At 44.8% G+C, this 18970-nt stretch overlaps 1 protein-coding gene across 1 annotated transcript; it reads right to left on the reverse strand.

Annotated features, from left to right (window-relative positions):
• Window positions 1–220: 220 nt before the first annotated feature.
• LOC139401006 (sex comb on midleg-like protein 2) lies at window positions 221–14150 on the reverse strand (the record flags this gene model as incomplete). The annotated part of the gene is made up of 5 exons (XM_071145530.1): window positions 14053–14150; window positions 13870–13953; window positions 13475–13545; window positions 5983–6217; window positions 221–309 (listed from the first exon to the last, which is right to left on the reverse strand). Coding segments are annotated over exons 1-5 (501 nt in total), but the record flags the coding sequence as incomplete, so codon positions are not given.
• Between the last annotated feature and the right edge of the window lie 4820 nt (window positions 14151–18970).

An 18970-nucleotide genomic window follows, 5' to 3' on the forward strand; every position in this document is an offset into this window, starting at 1 on the left:
ATATATACACACAGAGAACTCTCTGTTAGTCCAGACCAGACAGATCTGTTTATATATACACACACAGAGAACTCTCTGTTAGTCCAGAACAGACAGATCTATATATATATATACACACATACGTAAATCATTGATACACTACAATCATTGATCAGTAAATCAATACACTACAGTACAGCTTTAAGGTCCAATGTGAAATGTTCCATTTTTCTTCCTTGACCTTTTTAAAAGCTGTGGCTGGTGCCATCTCTGCTCCAGTCAGGGTTCTCAGGAGGAACATAGGCCACGAGGAGGCGTTCATTCTGAAGCCTAAAGACAAATCAAAGAAGAAGTTCAAGATTTAGAATATATTGCTGCTTTATTGCTGATATAAGCAAGTGCAACACTTTATAATGTCTTAAAAACATATGATATGTTATAATGTGTTATAATGTGTTATAATATGTTACGTTATAATGTGTTATAATGTGTTATAATGTGTTATAATGTGTTATAATGTGTTACGTTATAATAAACAAAAAAATAAACAAAGATCATTTGTAAAAATCCAAATAACTTCACAGATCTTCATTGTAAAGGGTTTTAACAATGTTTTCCATGCTTGTTCAATGAACCATAAACAATTAACGAAGATGCACCTGTGGAACGGTCGTTAAGACACTAACAGCTTACAGACGGTAGGCAATTAAGGTCACAGTTATAAAAACTTAGGACACTAAAGAGGCCTTTCCACTGACTCTGAAAAACACCAAAAGAAAGATGCCCAGGGTCCCTTCTCATCTGTGTGAACGTGCCTTAGGCATGCTGCAAGGAGGCATGAGGACTGCAGATGTGGCCAGGGCAATAAATTGCAATGTCTGTACAGTGAGACGCCTAAGACAGCGCTACAGGGAGACAGGACGGACAGCTGATCGTCCTCACAGTGGCAGACCACGTGTAACATCACCTGCCCAGGATCGGTACATCCGAGCATCACACCTGCGGGACAGGTACAGGATGGCAACAACAACTGCCCAAGTTACACCAGGAATGCACAATCCCTCCATCAGTGCTCAGACAGTCCTCAATAGGCTGAGAGAGGCTGGACTGAGGCCTGTTGTAAGGCAAGTCCTCACCAGACATCACCGGCAACAAACCCACTGTCGCTGAACCAGACAGGACTGGCAAAAAGTGCTCTTCACTGATGAGTCGCGGTTTTGTCTCACCAGGGGTGACGGTCGGATTCACGTTTATCGTCGAAGGAATGAGCGTTACACCGAGGCCCGTACTCTGCTCGTTCTGTGCGTGATTTCCTGCAAGACAAGAATGTCAGTGTTCTGCCATGGTCAGCGAAGAGCCTGGATCTCAATCCCATTGAGCACGTCTGGGACCTGTTGGATCGGAGGGTGAGGGCTAGGGCCATTCCCCCCAGAAATGTCCGGGAAATTGCAGGTGCCTTGGTGGAAGAGTGGGGTAACATCTCACAGCAAGAACGGGCAAATCTGGTGCAGTCCATGAGGATGAGATGCACTGCAGTACTTAATGCATCTGGTGGTCACTTTTGATTTTGACCTCCCCTTTGTTCAGGGGCACATTATTTCATTTCTGTTAGTCACATGTCTGTGGAACTTGTTCAGTTTATGTCTCAGTTGTTGAATCTTGTTATGTTCATACAAATATTTACATTTGCTGAAAATAAACGCAGTTGACAGTGAGAGGACGTTTCTTTTTTTGCTGAGTTTATGTTATGCTATAATGTGTTACACTATCATGCGTTGTGCTATAATATGCTATAATGTGCTATGTTATAATATGCTATAATGTGTTATAATATGCTATAATGTGTTATAATGTGTTATAATATGCTATAATGTGTTATAATATGCTATAATGTGTTATGCTATAATGTGTTATGTGTTATGCTATAATGTTATAATGTGTTATAATATGTTATAATGTGTTACGCTATAATATGTTATAATATGCTATAATATGTTATAATATGCTATAATATGTTATAATATGCTATAATATGTTATAATATGTTATAATATGTTATAATATGCTATAATATGCTATAATGTGTTATAATGTGTTTGGTTATAATATGTTATAATGTGTTATAATGTGCTATAATGTGTTTGGTTATAATATGTTATAATATGTTATAATATGCTATAATATGTTATAATATGTTATAATGTGTTATAATATGCTATAATATGTTATAATATGCTTTAATATGTTATAATATGTTATAATGTGTTATAATATGCTATAATATGTTATAATATGCTATAATGTGTTATATATAATGTGTTATAATGTGTTATGCTATAATAGGTTATATAAAAAGCACACCCAGAGGAAATGATTTAGTGTAGAGGTGCTGACTAATGGTGAATAAACTGGAAGGTATGGAAACAAAGAGAGTCGCACCATCCATGTACAGCTGAAGTCAGAAGTTTACATACACTTAGGTTGGAGTCATTAAAACTAGTTTTTCAACCACTCCACAAATTTCGTGTTAACAAACTATAGCTTTGGCAAGTCGGTTAGCTGCTTTGTGCATTACACAAGTAATTTTTCCAACAATTGTTTACAGACACATTATTTCACTTGTAATTCACTGTATCACAATTCCAGTGGTTCAGAAGTTTATTAACACTAAGTTGACTGTGCCTTTAAACAGCTTAGAAAATTCCACAAAATGACGTCATGGCTTTAGAAGCTTCTGATAGGCTAATTGACATAATTTGAGTCAATTGGAGGTGTACCTGTGGATGTATTAACAGGCCTACATTCAAAACCAGTACCTCTTTGCTTGACATCCTTGGAAAATCAAAAGAAATCAGCCAAGATCTCAGAAAAACAATTGTAGACCTCCACATGCAAATCAATCCCAGAACAACAGCAAAGGACCTTGTGAAGATGCTGGAGGAAACAGGTACAAAAGTATCTATATCCACAGTAAAACGAGTCCTGTATCGACATAACCTGAAAGGCCGCTCAGCAAGGAAGAAGCCACTGCTCCAAAACCACCATAAAAAAGCCAGACTACGGTTTGCAACTGCTCATGGGGACAAAGATGGTACTTTTTGGAGAATTGTCCTCTTTGGTCTGAAGAAACAAAAATATAATTTTGGGCCATGATGACCATTGTTATGTTTGGAGGAAAAAGGGGGAGGCTTGCAAGCCGAAGAACACCATCCCAACTGTGAAGCACGGGGGTGGCAGCATCATGTTGTGGAGGTGCTTTGCTGCAGGAGGGACTGGTGCACTTCACAAAATAGATGGCATCATGAGGACGGAAAATTATGTGGATATCAAGACATCAGTTAAAACTTGGTCGCAAACGGGTCTTCCAAATGGACAATGACCCCAAGCATACTTCCAAAGTTGTGGCAAAATGGCTTAAGGACAACAAAGTCAAGGTATTGGAGTGGCCATCACAAAGCCCTGACCTCAATCCCATAGAACATTTGTGGGCAGAACTGAAAAAGCGTGTGCGAGCAAGGAGGCCTACAAACCTGACTCAGTTACATCAGCTCTGTCAGGAGCAAGGAGGCCTACAAACCTGACTCAGTTACACCAGCTCTGTCAGGAGCAAGGAGGCCTACAAACCTGACTCAGTTACACCAGCTCTGTCAGGAGCAAGGAGGCCTACAAACCTGACTCAGTTACACCAGCTCTGTCAGGAGCAAGGAGGCCTACAAACCTGACTCAGTTACATCAGCTCTGTCAGGAGGAATGAGGCCTACAAACCTGACTCAGTTACACCAGCTCTGTCAGGAGCAAGGAGGCCTACAAACCTGACTCAGTTACACCAGCTCTGTCAGGAGGAAGGAGGCCTACAAACCTGACTCAGTTACACCAGCTCTGTCAGGAGGAATGAGGCCTACAAACCTGACTCAGTTACACCAGCTCTGTCAGGAGCAAGGAGGCCTACAAACCTAACTCAGTTACACCAGCCTGTCAGGAGCAAGGAGGCCTACAAACCTGACTCAGTTACACCAGCTCTGTCAGGAGCAAGGAGGCCTACAAACCTGACTCAGTTACACCAGCTCTGTCAGGAGCAAGGAGGCCTACAAACCTGACTCAGTTACACCAGCTCTGTCAGGAGGAATGGGCCAAAATTCACCCAACTTATTGTGGGAAGCTTGTGGAAGGCTACCCAAAACATTTGACCCAAGTTAAACAATTTAAAGGCAATGCTATCAAATACTAATTGAGTGTTTGTAAACTTCTGACACACTGGAAATGCGATGAAATAAATAAAAGCTGGAATAAATCATTCTCTCTACTATTATTCTGACATTTCAAGACAGGGAAGTTTTACTAGGATTAAATGTCAGGAATTGTGAAAAACTGAGTTTAAATGTATTTGGCTAAGGTGTATGTAAACTTCCAACTTCAACTGTATGTATAACCTCACAGTAATTCATTTTTTACCCAATAAATGACTGGGAGATTATACATATAGAGTGTGCAACTCTTTGTTTTTATGTTATATTATAATATGCTATATGACATGTTATAATATAATTTGATATAATATGTTATGTTATTATATGTTATGTTATAATATGCTATATGACATGTGTTATGTTATAATATGATATAATATGCTATATGACATGTGTTATGTTATAATATGATATAATATGCTATATGACATGTGTTATGTTATAATATGATATAATATGCTATATGACATGTGTTATGTTATAATATGATATAATATGCTATATGACATGTGTTATGTTATAATATGTTATAATATGATATGTTATAATATGCTATATGACATGTTATTATGTTATAATATGCTATATGACATGTTAATATGTTATAATATGATATAATATGTTATGTTATTATATGAGATGTTATAATATGTTATAATATGTTGTCATAATATGTTATAATATGCTATATGACATGTTAATATGTTATAATATGATATAATATGTTATGTTATTATATGTTATGTTATAATATGTTGTCATAATATGCTATATGAGATGTTATAATGTGTTGTTATAATATGTTATAATATGCTATATGAGATGTTATAATGTGTTGTTATAATATGTTATAATATGATATGTTATAATATGCTATATGAGATGTTATAATATGTTATAATATGCTATATGAGATGTTATAATATGTTATAATATGATATGTTATAATATGCTATATGAGATGTTATAATATGTTATAATATGCTATATGAGATGTTATAATGTGTTGTTATAATATGTTATAATATGATATGTTATAATATGCTATATGACATGTGTTATGTTATAATATGTTATAATATGTTATAATATGCTATATGAGATGTTATAATGTGTTGTTATAATATGTTATAATATGCTATATGAGATGTTATAATGTGTTGTTATAATATGTTATAATATGATATGTTATAATATGCTATATGAGATGTTATAATATGTTATAATATGTTGTTATAATATGTTGTCATAATATGCTATAATATGTTGTCATAATATGTTATAATATGCTATATGAGATGTTATAATATGTTATAATATGATATGTTATAATATGTTATAATACGTTGTTATAATATGTTGTTATAATATGTTATAATATGATATATGAGATGTTATAATATGTTATAATATGATATGTTATAATATGCTATATGAGATGTTATAATGTGTTGTTATAATATGTTATAATATGCTATATGAGATGTTATAATGTGTTGTCATAATATGTTATAATATGCTATATGAGATGTTATAATATGTTATGTTATAATATGATATGTTATATGAGATGTTATAATATATGTTATAATATGATATTTGATATGTTGTAATATGTTATGTTATATTATGTTTATATATTATAAACTGTCATATCTCTCTATGTAGCCTTACCCAGAGGTGGCTGTAGCATGTCTCCTCTCCTCTCACAGGCTGGATGTCTAATAAACTGTCATATCTCTCTATGTAGCCTTACCCAGAGGTGGCTGTAACATGTCTCCTCTTCTCTCACAGGTCCCTATAGGCTGGATGTCTGAGGAGTCCACCAGTCTCCAGAAATCGTTGGTGTTGTCACTCCCGTCCAGACGGAGACGCAGACGTGTCCCCATCATACCCATCACCGTGGCGATGCAGATGGACGTGTTGTTCCGAGGGTCGTGGGCTTCCAGCTTCATACCAGCCTTGAAGTCATTACTGGGAGGGAAACGGGACTGGGGGAGACAGGAGGGCAATGGATCAGTCAATAATGGAATGATCTGCTTATATGGGGCGGTAGACAGCCTAGTGGTTAAGAGTGTAGGGGCGGTAGGTAGCCTAGTGGTTAAGAGTGTAGGGGCGGTAGGTAGCCTAGTGGTTAAGAGTGTAGGGGCGGTAGGTAGCCTAGTGGTTAAGAGTGTAGGGGCGGTAGGTAGCCTAGTGGTTAAGAGTGTAGGGGCGGTAGGTAGCCTAGTGGTTAAGAGTGTAGGGGCGGTAGGTAGCCTAGTGGTTAAGAGTGTAGGGGCGGTAGGTAGCCTAGTGGTTAAGAGTGTAGGGGCGGTAGGTAGCCTAGTGGTTAAGAGTGTAGTGGCGGTAGGCAGCCTAGTGGTTAAGAGTGTAGGGGCGGTAGGTAGCCTAGTGGTTAAGAGTGTAGGGGCGGTAGGTAGCCTAGTGGTTAAGAGTGTAGGGGCGGTAGGTAGCCTAGTGGTTAAGAGTGTAGGGGCGGCAGGTAGCCTAGTGGTTAAGAGTGTAGGGCGGCAGGTAGCCTAGTGGTTAAGAGTGTAGGGGCGGTAGGTAGCCTAGTGGTTAAGAGTGTAGGGCGGCAGGTAGCCTAGTGGTTAAGAGTGTAGGGCGGCAGGTAGACTAGTGGTTAAGAGTGTAGGGGCGGTAGGTAGCCTAGTGGTTAAGAGTGTAGGAGCGGTAGGTAGCCTAGTGGTTAAGAGTGTAGGGGCGGTAGGTAGCCTAGTGGTTAAGAGTGATGGGGCGGTAGGTAGCCTAGTGGTTAAGAGTGTAGGGCGGCAGGTAGCCTAGTGGTTAAGAGTGTAGGGGTGGTAGGCAGCCTAGTGGTTAAGAGTGTAGGGCGGCAGGTAGCCTAGTGGTTAAGGGTGTAGGGGTGGTAGGTAGGCTAGTGGTTAAGAGTGTAGGGCGGTAGGTAGCCTAGTGGTTAAGAGTGTAGGGGCGGTAGGTAGCCTAGTGGTTAAGAGTGTAGGGGCGGTAGGTAGCCTAGTGGTTAAGAGTGTAGGGCGGTAGGTAGCCTAGTGGTTAAGAGTGTAGGGGCGGTAGGTAGCCTAGTGGTTAAGAGTGTAGGGGCGGTAGGTAGCCTAGTGGTTAAGAGTGTAGGGGCGGTAGGTAGCCTAGTGGTTAAGCGTGTAGGGGGGGTAGGTAGCCTAGTGGTTAAGAGTGTTGGGCGGTAGGTAGCCTAGTGGTTAAGAGTGTTGGGCGGTAGGTAGCCTAGTGGTTAAGAGTGTAGGGGCGGTAGACAGCCTAGTGGTTAAGAGTGTAGGGGCGGTAGACAGCCTAGTGGTTAAGAGTGTAGGGGCGGTAGACAGCCTAGTGGTTAAGAGTGTAGGGCGGTAGGTAGCCTAGTGGTTAAGAGTGTAGGGGCGGTAGGTAGCCTAGTGGTTAAGAGTGTAGGGGCGGTAGGTAGCCTAGTGGTTAAGAGTGTAGGGGCGGTAGGCAGCCTAGTGGTTAAGAGTGTAGGGGCGGTAGGTAGCCTAGTGGTTAAGAGTGTAGGGGCGGTAGGTAGCCTAGTGGTTAAGAGTGTAGGGCGGTAGGTAGCCTAGTGGTTAAGAGTGTAGGGGCGGTAGGTAGCCTAGTGGTTAAGAGTGTAGGGGCGGTAGGTAGCCTAGTGGTTAAGAGTGTAGGGGCGGTAGGCAGCCTAGTGGTTAAGAGTGTAGAGGCGGTAGGTAGCCTAGTGGTTAAGAGTGTAGGGGCGGTAGGTAGCCTAGTGGTTAAGAGTGTAGGGGCGGTAGGTAGCCTAGTGGATAAGAGTGTAGCGGCGGTAGGTAGCCTAGTGGTGAAGAGAGAAGGGGCGGTAGGTAGCCTAGTGGTTAAGAGTGTAGGGGCGGTAGGTAGCCTAGTGGTTAAGAGTGTAGGGGCGGTAGGTAGCCTAGTGGTTAAGAGTGTAGGGGCGGTAGGTAGCCTAGTGGTTAAGAGTGTAGGGGCGGTAGGTAGCCTAGTGGTTAAGAGTGTAGGGGCGGTAGGTAGCCTAGTGGTTAAGAGTGTAGTGGCGGTAGGTAGCCTAGTGGTTAAGAGTGTAGGGGCGGTAGGTAGCCTAGTGGTTAAGAGTGTAGGGCGGTAGGTAGCCTAGTGGTTAAGAGTGTAGGGGCGGTAGGTAGCCTAGTGGTTAAGAGTGTAGGGCGGCAGGTAGCCTAGTGGTTAAGAGTGTAGGGGCGGTAGGTAGCCTAGTGGTTAAGAGTGTAGGGGCGGTAGGTAGCCTAGTGGTTAAGAGTGTAGGGGCGGTAGGTAGCCTAGTGGTTAAGAGTGTAGGGGCGGTAGGTAGCCTAGTGGTTAAGAGTGTAGTGGCGGTAGGCAGCCTAGTGGTTAAGAGTGTAGGGCGGCAGGTAGCCTAGTGGTTAAGAGTGTAGGGGTGGTAGGCAGCCTAGTGGTTAAGAGTGTAGGGCGGCAGGTAGCCTAGTGGTTAAGGGTGTAGGGGTGGTAGGTAGCCTAGTGGTTAAGAGTGTAGGGCGGTAGGTAGCCTAGTGGTTAAGAGTGTAGGGGCGGTAGGTAGCCTAGTGGTTAAGAGTGTAGGGGCGGTAGGTAGCCTAGTGGTTAAGAGTGTAGGGCGGTAGGTAGCCTAGTGGTTAAGAGTGTAGGGGCGGTAGGTAGCCTAGTGGTTAAGAGTGTAGGGGCGGTAGGTAGCCTAGTGGTTAAGAGTGTAGGGGCGGTAGGTAGCCTAGTGGTTAAGAGTGTAGGGGCGGTAGGTAGCCTAGTGGTTAAGAGTGTTGGGCGGTAGGTAGCCTAGTGGTTAAGAGTGTTGGGCGGTAGGTAGCCTAGTGGTTAAGAGTGTAGGGGCGGTAGGTAGCCTAGTGGTTAAGAGTGTAGGGGCGGTAGACAGCCTAGTGGTTAAGAGTGTAGGGGCGGTAGACAGCCTAGTGGTTAAGAGTGTAGGGCGGTAGGTAGCCTAGTGGTTAAGAGTGTAGGGGCGGTAGGTAGCCTAGTGGTTAAGAGTGTAGGGGCGGTAGGTAGCCTAGTGGTTAAGAGTGTAGGGGCGGTAGGCAGCCTAGTGGTTAAGAGTGTAGGGGCGGTAGGTAGCCTAGTGGTTAAGAGTGTAGGGGCGGTAGGTAGCCTAGTGGTTAAGAGTGTAGGGCGGTAGGTAGCCTAGTGGTTAAGAGTGTAGGGGCGGTAGGTAGCCTAGTGGTTAAGAGTGTAGGGGCGGTAGGTAGCCTAGTGGTTAAGAGTGTAGGGGCGGTAGGCAGCCTAGTGGTTAAGAGTGTAGGGGCGGTAGGTAGCCTAGTGGTTAAGAGTGTAGGGGCGGTAGGTAGCCTAGTGGTTAAGAGTGTAGGGGCGGTAGGTAGCCTAGTGGTTAAGAGTGTAGGGGCGGTAGGTAGCCTAGTGGTTAAGAGTGTAGGGGCGGTAGGTAGCCTAGTGGTGGTTAAGAGTGTAGGGGCGGTAGGTAGCCTAGTGGTTAAGAGTGTAGGGGCGGTAGGTAGCCTAGTGGTTAAGAGTGTAGGGGCGGTAGGTAGCCTAGTGGTTAAGAGTGTAGGGGCGGTAGGTAGCCTAGTGGTTAAGAGTGTAGTGGCGGTAGGTAGCCTAGTGGTTAAGAGTGTAGGGGCGGTAGGTAGCCTAGTGGTTAAGAGTGTAGGGGCGGTAGGTAGCCTAGTGGTTAAGAGTGTAGGGGCGGTAGGTAGCCTAGTGGTTAAGAGTGTAGGGGCGGTAGGCAGCCTAGTGGTTAAGAGTGTAGGGGCGGTAGGTAGCCTAGTGGTTAAGAGTGTAGGGGCGGTAGGTAGCCTAGTGGTTAAGAGTGTAGGGCGGTAGGTAGCCTAGTGGTTAAGAGTGTAGGGGCGGTAGGTAGCCTAGTGGTTAAGAGTGTAGGGGCGGTAGGTAGCCTAGTGGTTAAGAGTGTAGGGGCGGTAGGCAGCCTAGTGGTTAAGAGTGTAGGGGCGGTAGGTAGCCTAGTGGTTAAGAGTGTAGGGGCGGTAGGTAGCCTAGTGGTTAAGAGTGTAGGGGCGGTAGGTAGCCTAGTGGTTAAGAGTGTAGGGGCGGTAGGTAGCCTAGTGGTTAAGAGTGTAGGGGCGGTAGGTAGCCTAGTGGTGGTTAAGAGTGTAGGGGCGGTAGGTAGCCTAGTGGTTAAGAGTGTAGGGGCGGTAGGTAGCCTAGTGGTTAAGAGTGTAGGGGCGGTAGGTAGCCTAGTGGTTAAGAGTGTAGGGGCGGTAGGTAGCCTAGTGGTTAAGAGTGTAGTGGCGGTAGGTAGCCTAGTGGTTAAGAGTGTAGGGGCGGTAGGTAGCCTAGTGGTTAAGAGTGTAGGGCGGTAGGTAGCCTAGTGGTTAAGAGTGTAGGGGCGGTAGGTAGCCTAGTGGTTAAGAGTGTAGGGCGGCAGGTAGCCTAGTGGTTAAGAGTGTAGGGGCGGTAGGTAGCCTAGTGGTTAAGAGTGTAGGGGCGGTAGGTAGCCTAGTGGTTAAGAGTGTAGGGGCGGTAGGTAGCCTAGTGGTTAAGAGTGTAGGGGCGGTAGGTAGCCTAGTGGTTAAGAGTGTAGGGGCGGTAGGTAGCCTAGTGGTTAAGAGTGTAGGGCGGTAGGTAGCCTAGTGGTTAAGAGTGTAGGGGCGGTAGGTAGCCTAGTGGTTAAGAGTGTAGGGCGGTAGGTAGCCTAGTGGTTAAGAGTGTAGGGGCGGTAGGTAGCCTAGAGGTTAAGAGTGTAGGGGCGGTAGGTAGCCTAGTGGTTAAGAGTGTAGGGGCGGTAGGTAGCCTAGTGGTTAAGAGTGTAGGGCGGTAGGTAGCCTAGTGGTTAAGAGTGTAGGGGCGGTAGGTAGCCTAGTGGTTAAGAGTGTAGGGCGGTAGGTAGCCTAGTGGTTAAGAGTGTAGGGCGGTAGGTAGCCTAGTGGTTAAGAGTGTAGGGGCGGTAGGTAGCCTAGTGGTTAAGAGTGTAGGGGCGGTAGGTAGCCTAGTGGTTAAGAGTGTAGGGGCGGTAGGTAGCCTAGTGGTTAAGAGTGTAGGGGCGGTAGGTAGCCTAGTGGTTAAGAGTGTAGGGCGGCAGGTAGCCTAGTGGTTAAGAGTGTAGGGGCGGTAGGTAGCCTAGTGGTTAAGAGTGTAGGGCGGTAGGTAGCCTAGTGGTTAAGAGTGTAGGGGCGGTAGGTAGCCTAGTGGTTAAGAGTGTAGGGGCGGTAGGTAGCCTAGTGGTTAAGAGTGTAGGGGCGGTAGGTAGCCTAGTGGTTAAGAGTGTAGGGGCGGTAGGTAGCCTAGTGGTTAAGAGTGTAGGGGCGGTAGGTAGCCTAGTGGTTAAGAGTGTAGGGGCGGTAGGTAGCCTAGTGGTTAAGAGTGTAGGGGCGGTAGGTAGCCTAGTGGTTAAGAGTGTTGGGCGGTAGGTAGCCTAGTGGTTAAGAGTGTTGGGCGGTAGGTAGCCTAGTGGTTAAGAGTGTAGGGGCGGTAGAGAGCCTAGTGGTTAAGAGTGTAGGGGCGGTAGTCAGCCTAGTGGTTAAGAGTGTAGGGGCGGTAGACAGCCTAGTGGTTAAGAGTGTAGGGCGGTAGGTAGCCTAGTGGTTAAGAGTGTAGGGGCGGTAGGTAGCCTAGTGGTTAAGAGTGTAGGGGCGGTAGGTAGCCTAGTGGTTAAGAGTGTAGGGGCGGTAGGCAGCCTAGTGGTTAAGAGTGTAGGGGCGGTAGGTAGCCTAGTGGTTAAGAGTGTAGGGGCGGTAGGTAGCCTAGTGGTTAAGAGTGTAGGGGCGGTAGGCAGCCTAGTGGTTAAGAGTGTAGGGGCGGTAGGTAGCCTAGTGGTTAAGAGTGTAGGGGCGGTAGGTAGCCTAGTGGTTAAGAGTGTAGGGGCGGTAGGTAGCCTAGTGGTTAAGAGTGTAGGGGCGGTAGGTAGCCTAGTGGTTAAGAGTGTAGGGGCGGTAGGTAGCCTAGTGGTTAAGAGTGTAGGGGCGGTAGGTAGCCTAGTGGTTAAGAGTGTAGTGGCGGTAGGTAGCCTAGTGGTTAAGAGTGTAGGGGCGGTAGGTAGCCTAGTGGTTAAGAGTGTAGGGCGGTAGGTAGCCTAGTGGTTAAGAGTGTAGGGGCGGTAGGTAGCCTAGTGGTTAAGAGTGTAGGGGCGGTAGGTAGCCTAGTGGTTAAGAGTGTAGGGGCGGTAGGTAGCCTAGTGGTTAAGAGTGTAGGGGCGGTAGGTAGCCTAGTGGTTAAGAGTGTAGGGGCGGTAGGTAGCCTAGTGGTTAAGAGTGTAGGGGCGGTAGGTAGCCTAGTGGTTAAGAGTGTAGGGGCGGTAGGTAGCCTAGTGGTTAAGAGTGTAGGGCGGCAGGTAGCCTAGTGGTTAAGAGTGTAGGGGCGGTAGGTAGCCTAGTGGTTAAGAGTGTAGGGGCGGCAGGTAGCCTAGTGGTTAAGAGTGTAGGGGCGGTAGGTAGCCTAGTGGTTAAGAGTGTAGGGGCGGTAGGTAGCCTAGTGGTTAAGAGTGTAGGGGCGGTAGGTAGCCTAGTGGTTAAGAGTGTAGGGCGGTAGGTAGCCTAGTGGTTAAGAGTGTAGGGCGGTAGGTAGCCTAGTGGTTAAGAGTGTAGGGGCGGTAGGTAGCCTAGTGGTTAAGAGTGTAGGGGCGGTAGGTAGCCTAGTGGTTAAGAGTGTAGGGGCGGTAGGTAGCCTAGTGGTTAAGAGTGTAGGGCGGTAGGTAGACTAGTGGTTAAGAGTGTAGGGGCGGTAGGTAGCCTAGTGGTTAAGAGAGTAGGGCGGCAGGTAGCCTAGTGGTTAAGAGTGTAGGAGCGGTAGACAGCCTAGTGGTTAAGAGTGTAGGGGCGGTAGGTAGCCTAGTGGTTAAGAGTGTAGGGGCGGTAGGTAGCCTAGTGGTTAAGAGTGTAGGGGCGGTAGGTAGCCTAGTGGTTAAGAGTGTAGGGGCGGTAGGTAGCCTAGTGGTTAAGAGTGTAGGGCGGCAGGTAGCCTAGTGGTTAAGAGCGTTGGGCCAGTAACTGGAAGAAAAAAAGATCTGTCATTCTGCCCCTGAACAAGGAAGTTAACCCACTGTTCCCCGGTCGCCAAAGACGTGGATGTGGATTAAGGTCGGCCCTCCGCTCCTCTCTGATTCAGAGGGGTTGGGTTAAATGCGGAAGACACGTTTCAGTTGAATGCATTCAGCTGTACAACTGACTAGGTATCCCCCTTTCCCTATCTAAACCTAATGTTATGTAAGGCAGAGTTTTATCTAAACCTAATGTTATGCTAATGTTACCAAATTGTTGACACCTTTTCTAATCCTCTCAGATCTAGGAATGCATGGGGGGGGGGGGGGGGGGTTGATCTGGGATTGGACACAAGTCAAAAAGCACTTCCTAAAGCAGCCCTTAGTGTTACTAGGTCATATCTACCTGTCTGAAACAGCTGGGAGAAGCGGCTGTGGATGACGTTTCCTTAAGGTACTCCTCCCAACTGAAGGGTTCTGGCAAAACAAAAGGGCATAGTTCATCCTATCTGACAGTCGTAGGTTACGCTACATTGTGACAGAGAAGAACATTGCAGGAGACGTATCTGACAGTCGTAGGTTACGCTACATTGTGACAGAGAAGAACATTGCAGGAGACGTATCTGACAGTCGTAGGTTACGCTACATTGTGACAGAGAAGAACATTGCAGGAGACGTATCTGACAGTCGTAGGTTACGCTACATTGTGACAGAGAAGAACATTGCAGGAGACGTATCTGACAGTCGTAGGTTACACTACATTATGACAGAGAAGAACATTGCAGGAAACGTGTTTAATACCATTAGATTTATCCAGAGAGGGGGGACCGGTTCCCGGAGAGGGGTTACTTCTCTCAGGTTTCTCCCTCCTCTCTTCTTTTGGCTCTGAAAAGGAGACAATTCAACCTCTTATGAATACACTTTAGAGTAGAATAGAAAATAATAGAACCAATCCAACACAAAGCATTAAAAAAAGGTGTTGACCTTTCTGAGGTGTTCGGCCCATTGTGACCGATGGTACCACCAGGTGCCAGGTGAGGAGACCACAGACTGGTCAATGTGCCACTACCGACGCGGTGCTGAGCTCCTAGAGCAGATACACAGAGAGAGACATGTATTTGTTAACCTGTATTTAACCAGGAAATCCCAATGCATTCTTTTTTCTTAACTTTTATTTAACCAGGAAGTTCCATTGAGGTCAAGATACCTTTTTAAAACAAGGGAGACAAGTAGAGTGAGGCGGGGCCCCTCGTTCTAGGTTGGTACAGCAGGCAAAAAAATCTATATCCACAGCTTGTTTCCGCAAGAGTACACACAAAGAAAAATCTATTGGAGAAATATCTAACAGCAATGACTGAAATGGAGGGGAATTTTTGATCATCTTCATTGTCACAGCAACTAAAGCAGCAGAAGCTGGGAACAGGACACAGAAGGAAATGGATCAGCGTTAAATCACCACGAACGCATTCTGAGGGAATGAAAACCATAAGTGGATTTCATCACTGACAGACAGTGTAATAATTGACTGGGCCTCCGGAACATGCAGGCTTCTGAAGATCAAAGAGTATTTGGAGAAGTGATGAGGTCACAGCTGTCATGGCTGTAGACGGTACAGTAATACATGCCGTGTAGCAGACACTTTTATCCACAGTACAGTAAGACTGGAGTCCACGCTCTTGTACCAGCCCATACAGATGAGTTAGGACACCTTGAACAACTTCTACCCACATGAAAGGTGCGGCTTTTAGTCACATCCAAAGTAGTGAAAAGGAGGCAGACAAAAGGAAGATCCGTTCAATGTACAGAAAAAAACAGACATAACCTTTCTACAAATAACATGACCCAGGCTGAACACTGTAGCCCCCAGACAGACAGAGTAATAACATGACCCAGGCTGAAGACTGAAGCCTCCAGACAGAAAGAATAATAACATGACCCAGACAGACAGACAGAATAATAACATGACCCAGGCTGAAGACTGTAGCACCCAGACAGACAGAATAATAACATGACCCAGGCTGAACACTGTAGCCCCCAGACAGACAGAATAATAACATGACCCAGACAGACAGACAGAATAATAACATGACCCAGGCTGAAGACTGTAGCACCCAGACAGACAGAATAATAACATGACCCAGGCTGAAGACTGTAGCACCCAGACAGACAGAATAATAACATGACTCAGGCTGAAGACTGAAGCCCCCAGACAGACAGAATAATAACATGACCAAGGCTGAAGACTGAAGCCCCCAGACAGACAGAATAATAACATGACCCAGACAGACAGACAGAATAATAACATGACCCAGACAGACAGACAGAATAATAACATGACCCAGACAGACAGACAGAATAATAACATGACCCAGGCTGAACACTGAAGCCCCCAGACAGACAGAATAATAACATGACCCAGACAGACAGACAGAATAATAACATGACCCAGGCTGAACACTGAAGCCTCCAGACAGACAGAATAATAACATGACCCAGGCTGAAGACTGAAGCCCCCAGACAGACAGAATAATAACATGACCCAGGCTGAAAACTGAAGCCCCAGACAGACAGAATGATAACATGACCCAGGCTGAACACTGAAGCCCCCAGACAGACAGAATAATAACATGACCCAGGCTGAACACTGAAGCCCCCAGACAGACAGAATAATAACATGACCCAGGCTGAACACTGAAGCCCCCAGACAGACAGAATAATATCATGACCCAGGCTGAAGACTGAAGCCCCCAGACAGACAGAATAATAACATGACCCAGGCTGAACACTGAAGCCCCCAGACAGACAGAATAATAACATGACCCAGGCTGAACACTGAAGCACCCAGACAGACAGAATAATAACATGACCCAGGCTGAACACTGAAGCCCCCAGACAGACAGAATAATAACATGACCCAGGCTGAACACTGAAGCCCCCAGACAGACAGAATAATAACATGACCCAGGCTGAACACTGAAGCCCCCAGACAGACAGAATAATAACATGACCCAGGCTGAAGACTGAAGCCCCCAGACAGACAGAATAATAACATGACCCAGGCTGAAGACTGAAGCCCCCAGACAGACAGAATAATAACATGACCCAGGCTGAACACTGAAGCCCCCAGACAGACAGAATAATAACATGACCCAGGCTGAACACTGAAGCCCCCAGACAGACAGAATAATAACATGACCCAGGCTGAAGACTGAAGCCCCCAGATAGACAGAATAATAACATGACCCAGGCTGAAGACTGTAGCCCCCAGACAGACAGAATAATAACATGACCCAGGCTGAAGACTGTAGCCCCCAGACAGACAGAATAATAACATGACCCAGGCTAAACACTGAAGCCCCCAGACAGACAGAATAATAACATGACCCAGGCTGAACACTGAAGCCCCCAGACAGACAGAATAATATCATGACCCAGGCTGAAGACTGTACCCCCCAGACAGACAGAATAATAACATGACCCAGGCTGAACACTGAAGCCTCCAGACAGACAGAATAATAACATGACCCAGGCTGAAGACTGAAGCCCCCCAGACAGACAGAATAATAACATGACCCAGGCTGAACACTGAAGCCTACAGACAGACAGAATAATAACATGACCCAGGCTGAAGACTGAAGCCCCCAGACAGACAGAATAATAACTGATGTTGTCTAACAATAAGAACCTGTTCGAAATGTAGTGCACATGCACATCCAATCAAATCATTCTCCCAGTGCAAGTTACAAAACAATAGCACATAGGCAGGAAAGGAAATGTGCCCACAGAGCCAACTGGATAAGTCTGTTTTTAGGTAGGTAACAATGAGCAATGGAGCCTAGACCACTCTGGTTCTACGGATATCTTACATTGTCAAGATGAAACCAATCACCAAAGAGGACGCTCAAGGTGAGAAAACATCCATCTAACCAGTGAAGTCCCAATGAAATCCATGTGATGGAAAAAGATGAAGAAATTCTCTCTATCAACATCTCTCCTGAGCCAACAAAAATGTCAGGTTTAGGTTTTGCAGTGTAACAGCTCTCTGTCCCTCTCCCCAGCCCCTCTCTTCCCAGCCCCTCTCTCTCTCTCTCTCTCTCGCTCCCTTCCTTCCTCCCTCCCCTTCTTAGATGTGGATCTCATTGAGCTTGCCCCAGCCATAAAGATTCCTAGCCTCCGTAAAAGGCCATTAAGCCATGTACATCTGGGGGAGTCTGTCTGGGGGAGTCAAGAACTCTAACATGAAAAGGATTCCAGAACCTCTCATTAACAGACAGACGATGTGTGTCTGCTCACTGGTCGAGGCCGCGTTCCATTCAGGAGGGCCTCGCCCCCAGGACAGAAAGGAGTGGAGATGTCCCCACTTAACAACAGGAGAGGAAGTGCTAGTGTTTTAGTTAGGCCTGGTTCCTTATTACTAGAGGAGGGCAATTCCACAATAACGGAATTACACTTTGACTCCAACTTTTCACTTGAAAATGAAACAGACTTATGGTAAAATCTCCCTCAGTTTTTTATGCGACCATGTTTTCCAAAACTCTTAAATATCTGCTCCGAATTAAGATTCAAAGATGTCTGCAGAAAGAATGGGGTGTCAGCTATGCCTATGACATCACATCTTGAGTAAAAAAAAAAAAAAAGTTGGTTGTTGAACTACAGTAGGTGAAGTGGATTTACATCTGTTAACAGAATTTTGGTAAGGTCCCTGGTAATTCCCAGCCCTAGTAGGTAGGTATCAGTAAGGAGAGATGGAATTAACTGGAGAGAGAGAGAGAAATGCTATATTGGTCTTCACTGTCTTGCTTTGACCACCAGATGGCAGAAGAGAGTAATGAGCTTAACAACAGTATGCCAGAGGAAGGAATGACATTAGCAGGTGTCAACTGTTTAGTGACTACTAGGATTTACCATTGTAGCCAATTCAATTGCAGTAATTCCGTTACAGATTTTTTTGGTAATTCCGTTGTGAACTTTTATCTTAAAAGATGTGGGTTTTTGGTAACGGAATTAGAACCCACTGGGCAAAAGTTGGTTTCCTCAACATTGTTCACGTCATTTTTTAAAACGTTATAATTAAGTGATGACATTGAATCAGCGTGGAAAACTGATTAGATCTGCAAAAAGTTACCACCATTTTGTTTTTTTACCCAACTTTGAACCTACATTTTTAGTTGAATTCATGTTAGTTGACAACTCAACCAAATGTAAATCAAAACTAGATCTTCCCAGTGGGAAGGGCACAAGGCAATGTTTTGGAAATGTACAGAAGGCAAGTCTCCAAAAGTAAATCTAGGTGTTGATATTAGTTGGCAGGGGCCTTTACTTCCACATGACTGTTTTGATGTATTTCCAATACTTCTTTGGACTTTTCCTGATAGATGTTTTCTAAGACCTTTTTCCATCTGTTTGACCAGAAATCAAAGCCTTTGATTATTACACATTTATAGGATGGAAAATGGTTGAAGAATGTATATATGCCTTAATTAAAATAAAATATATATAGACTCTTAGCTTTCATTTGACATGCTACTATGAACTTCACATGTTGGCGCTCATGGGTCCTTTTTAAAATGGAAATGCCCAGGAGGAGATCACCGACCTGTTCCTAAACCAAAATAATATATATAGTAATATCTGTGTGTAATGTCCATGCATCTTGGAAGGTCAGAGAGAGCATCTGACACTGTTCCTTAGCTTGGGGGGGGGACCACAATAATAATACCATACTAAATAATTCTGACAATAATAATACCATACTAAATAATACTGATAATAATAATACCATACTAAATAATACTGACAATAATAATACCATACTAAATAATACTGACAATAATAATACCATACTAAATAATACTGACAATAATAATACCATACTAAATAATACTGACAATAATAATACCAT

This window comes from Oncorhynchus clarkii, unplaced genomic scaffold, assembly GCF_045791955.1.
Source record: "Oncorhynchus clarkii lewisi isolate Uvic-CL-2024 unplaced genomic scaffold, UVic_Ocla_1.0 unplaced_contig_2791_pilon_pilon, whole genome shotgun sequence".
In the NCBI taxonomy this organism is placed as follows: Eukaryota; Metazoa; Chordata; class Actinopteri; order Salmoniformes; family Salmonidae; genus Oncorhynchus; species Oncorhynchus clarkii.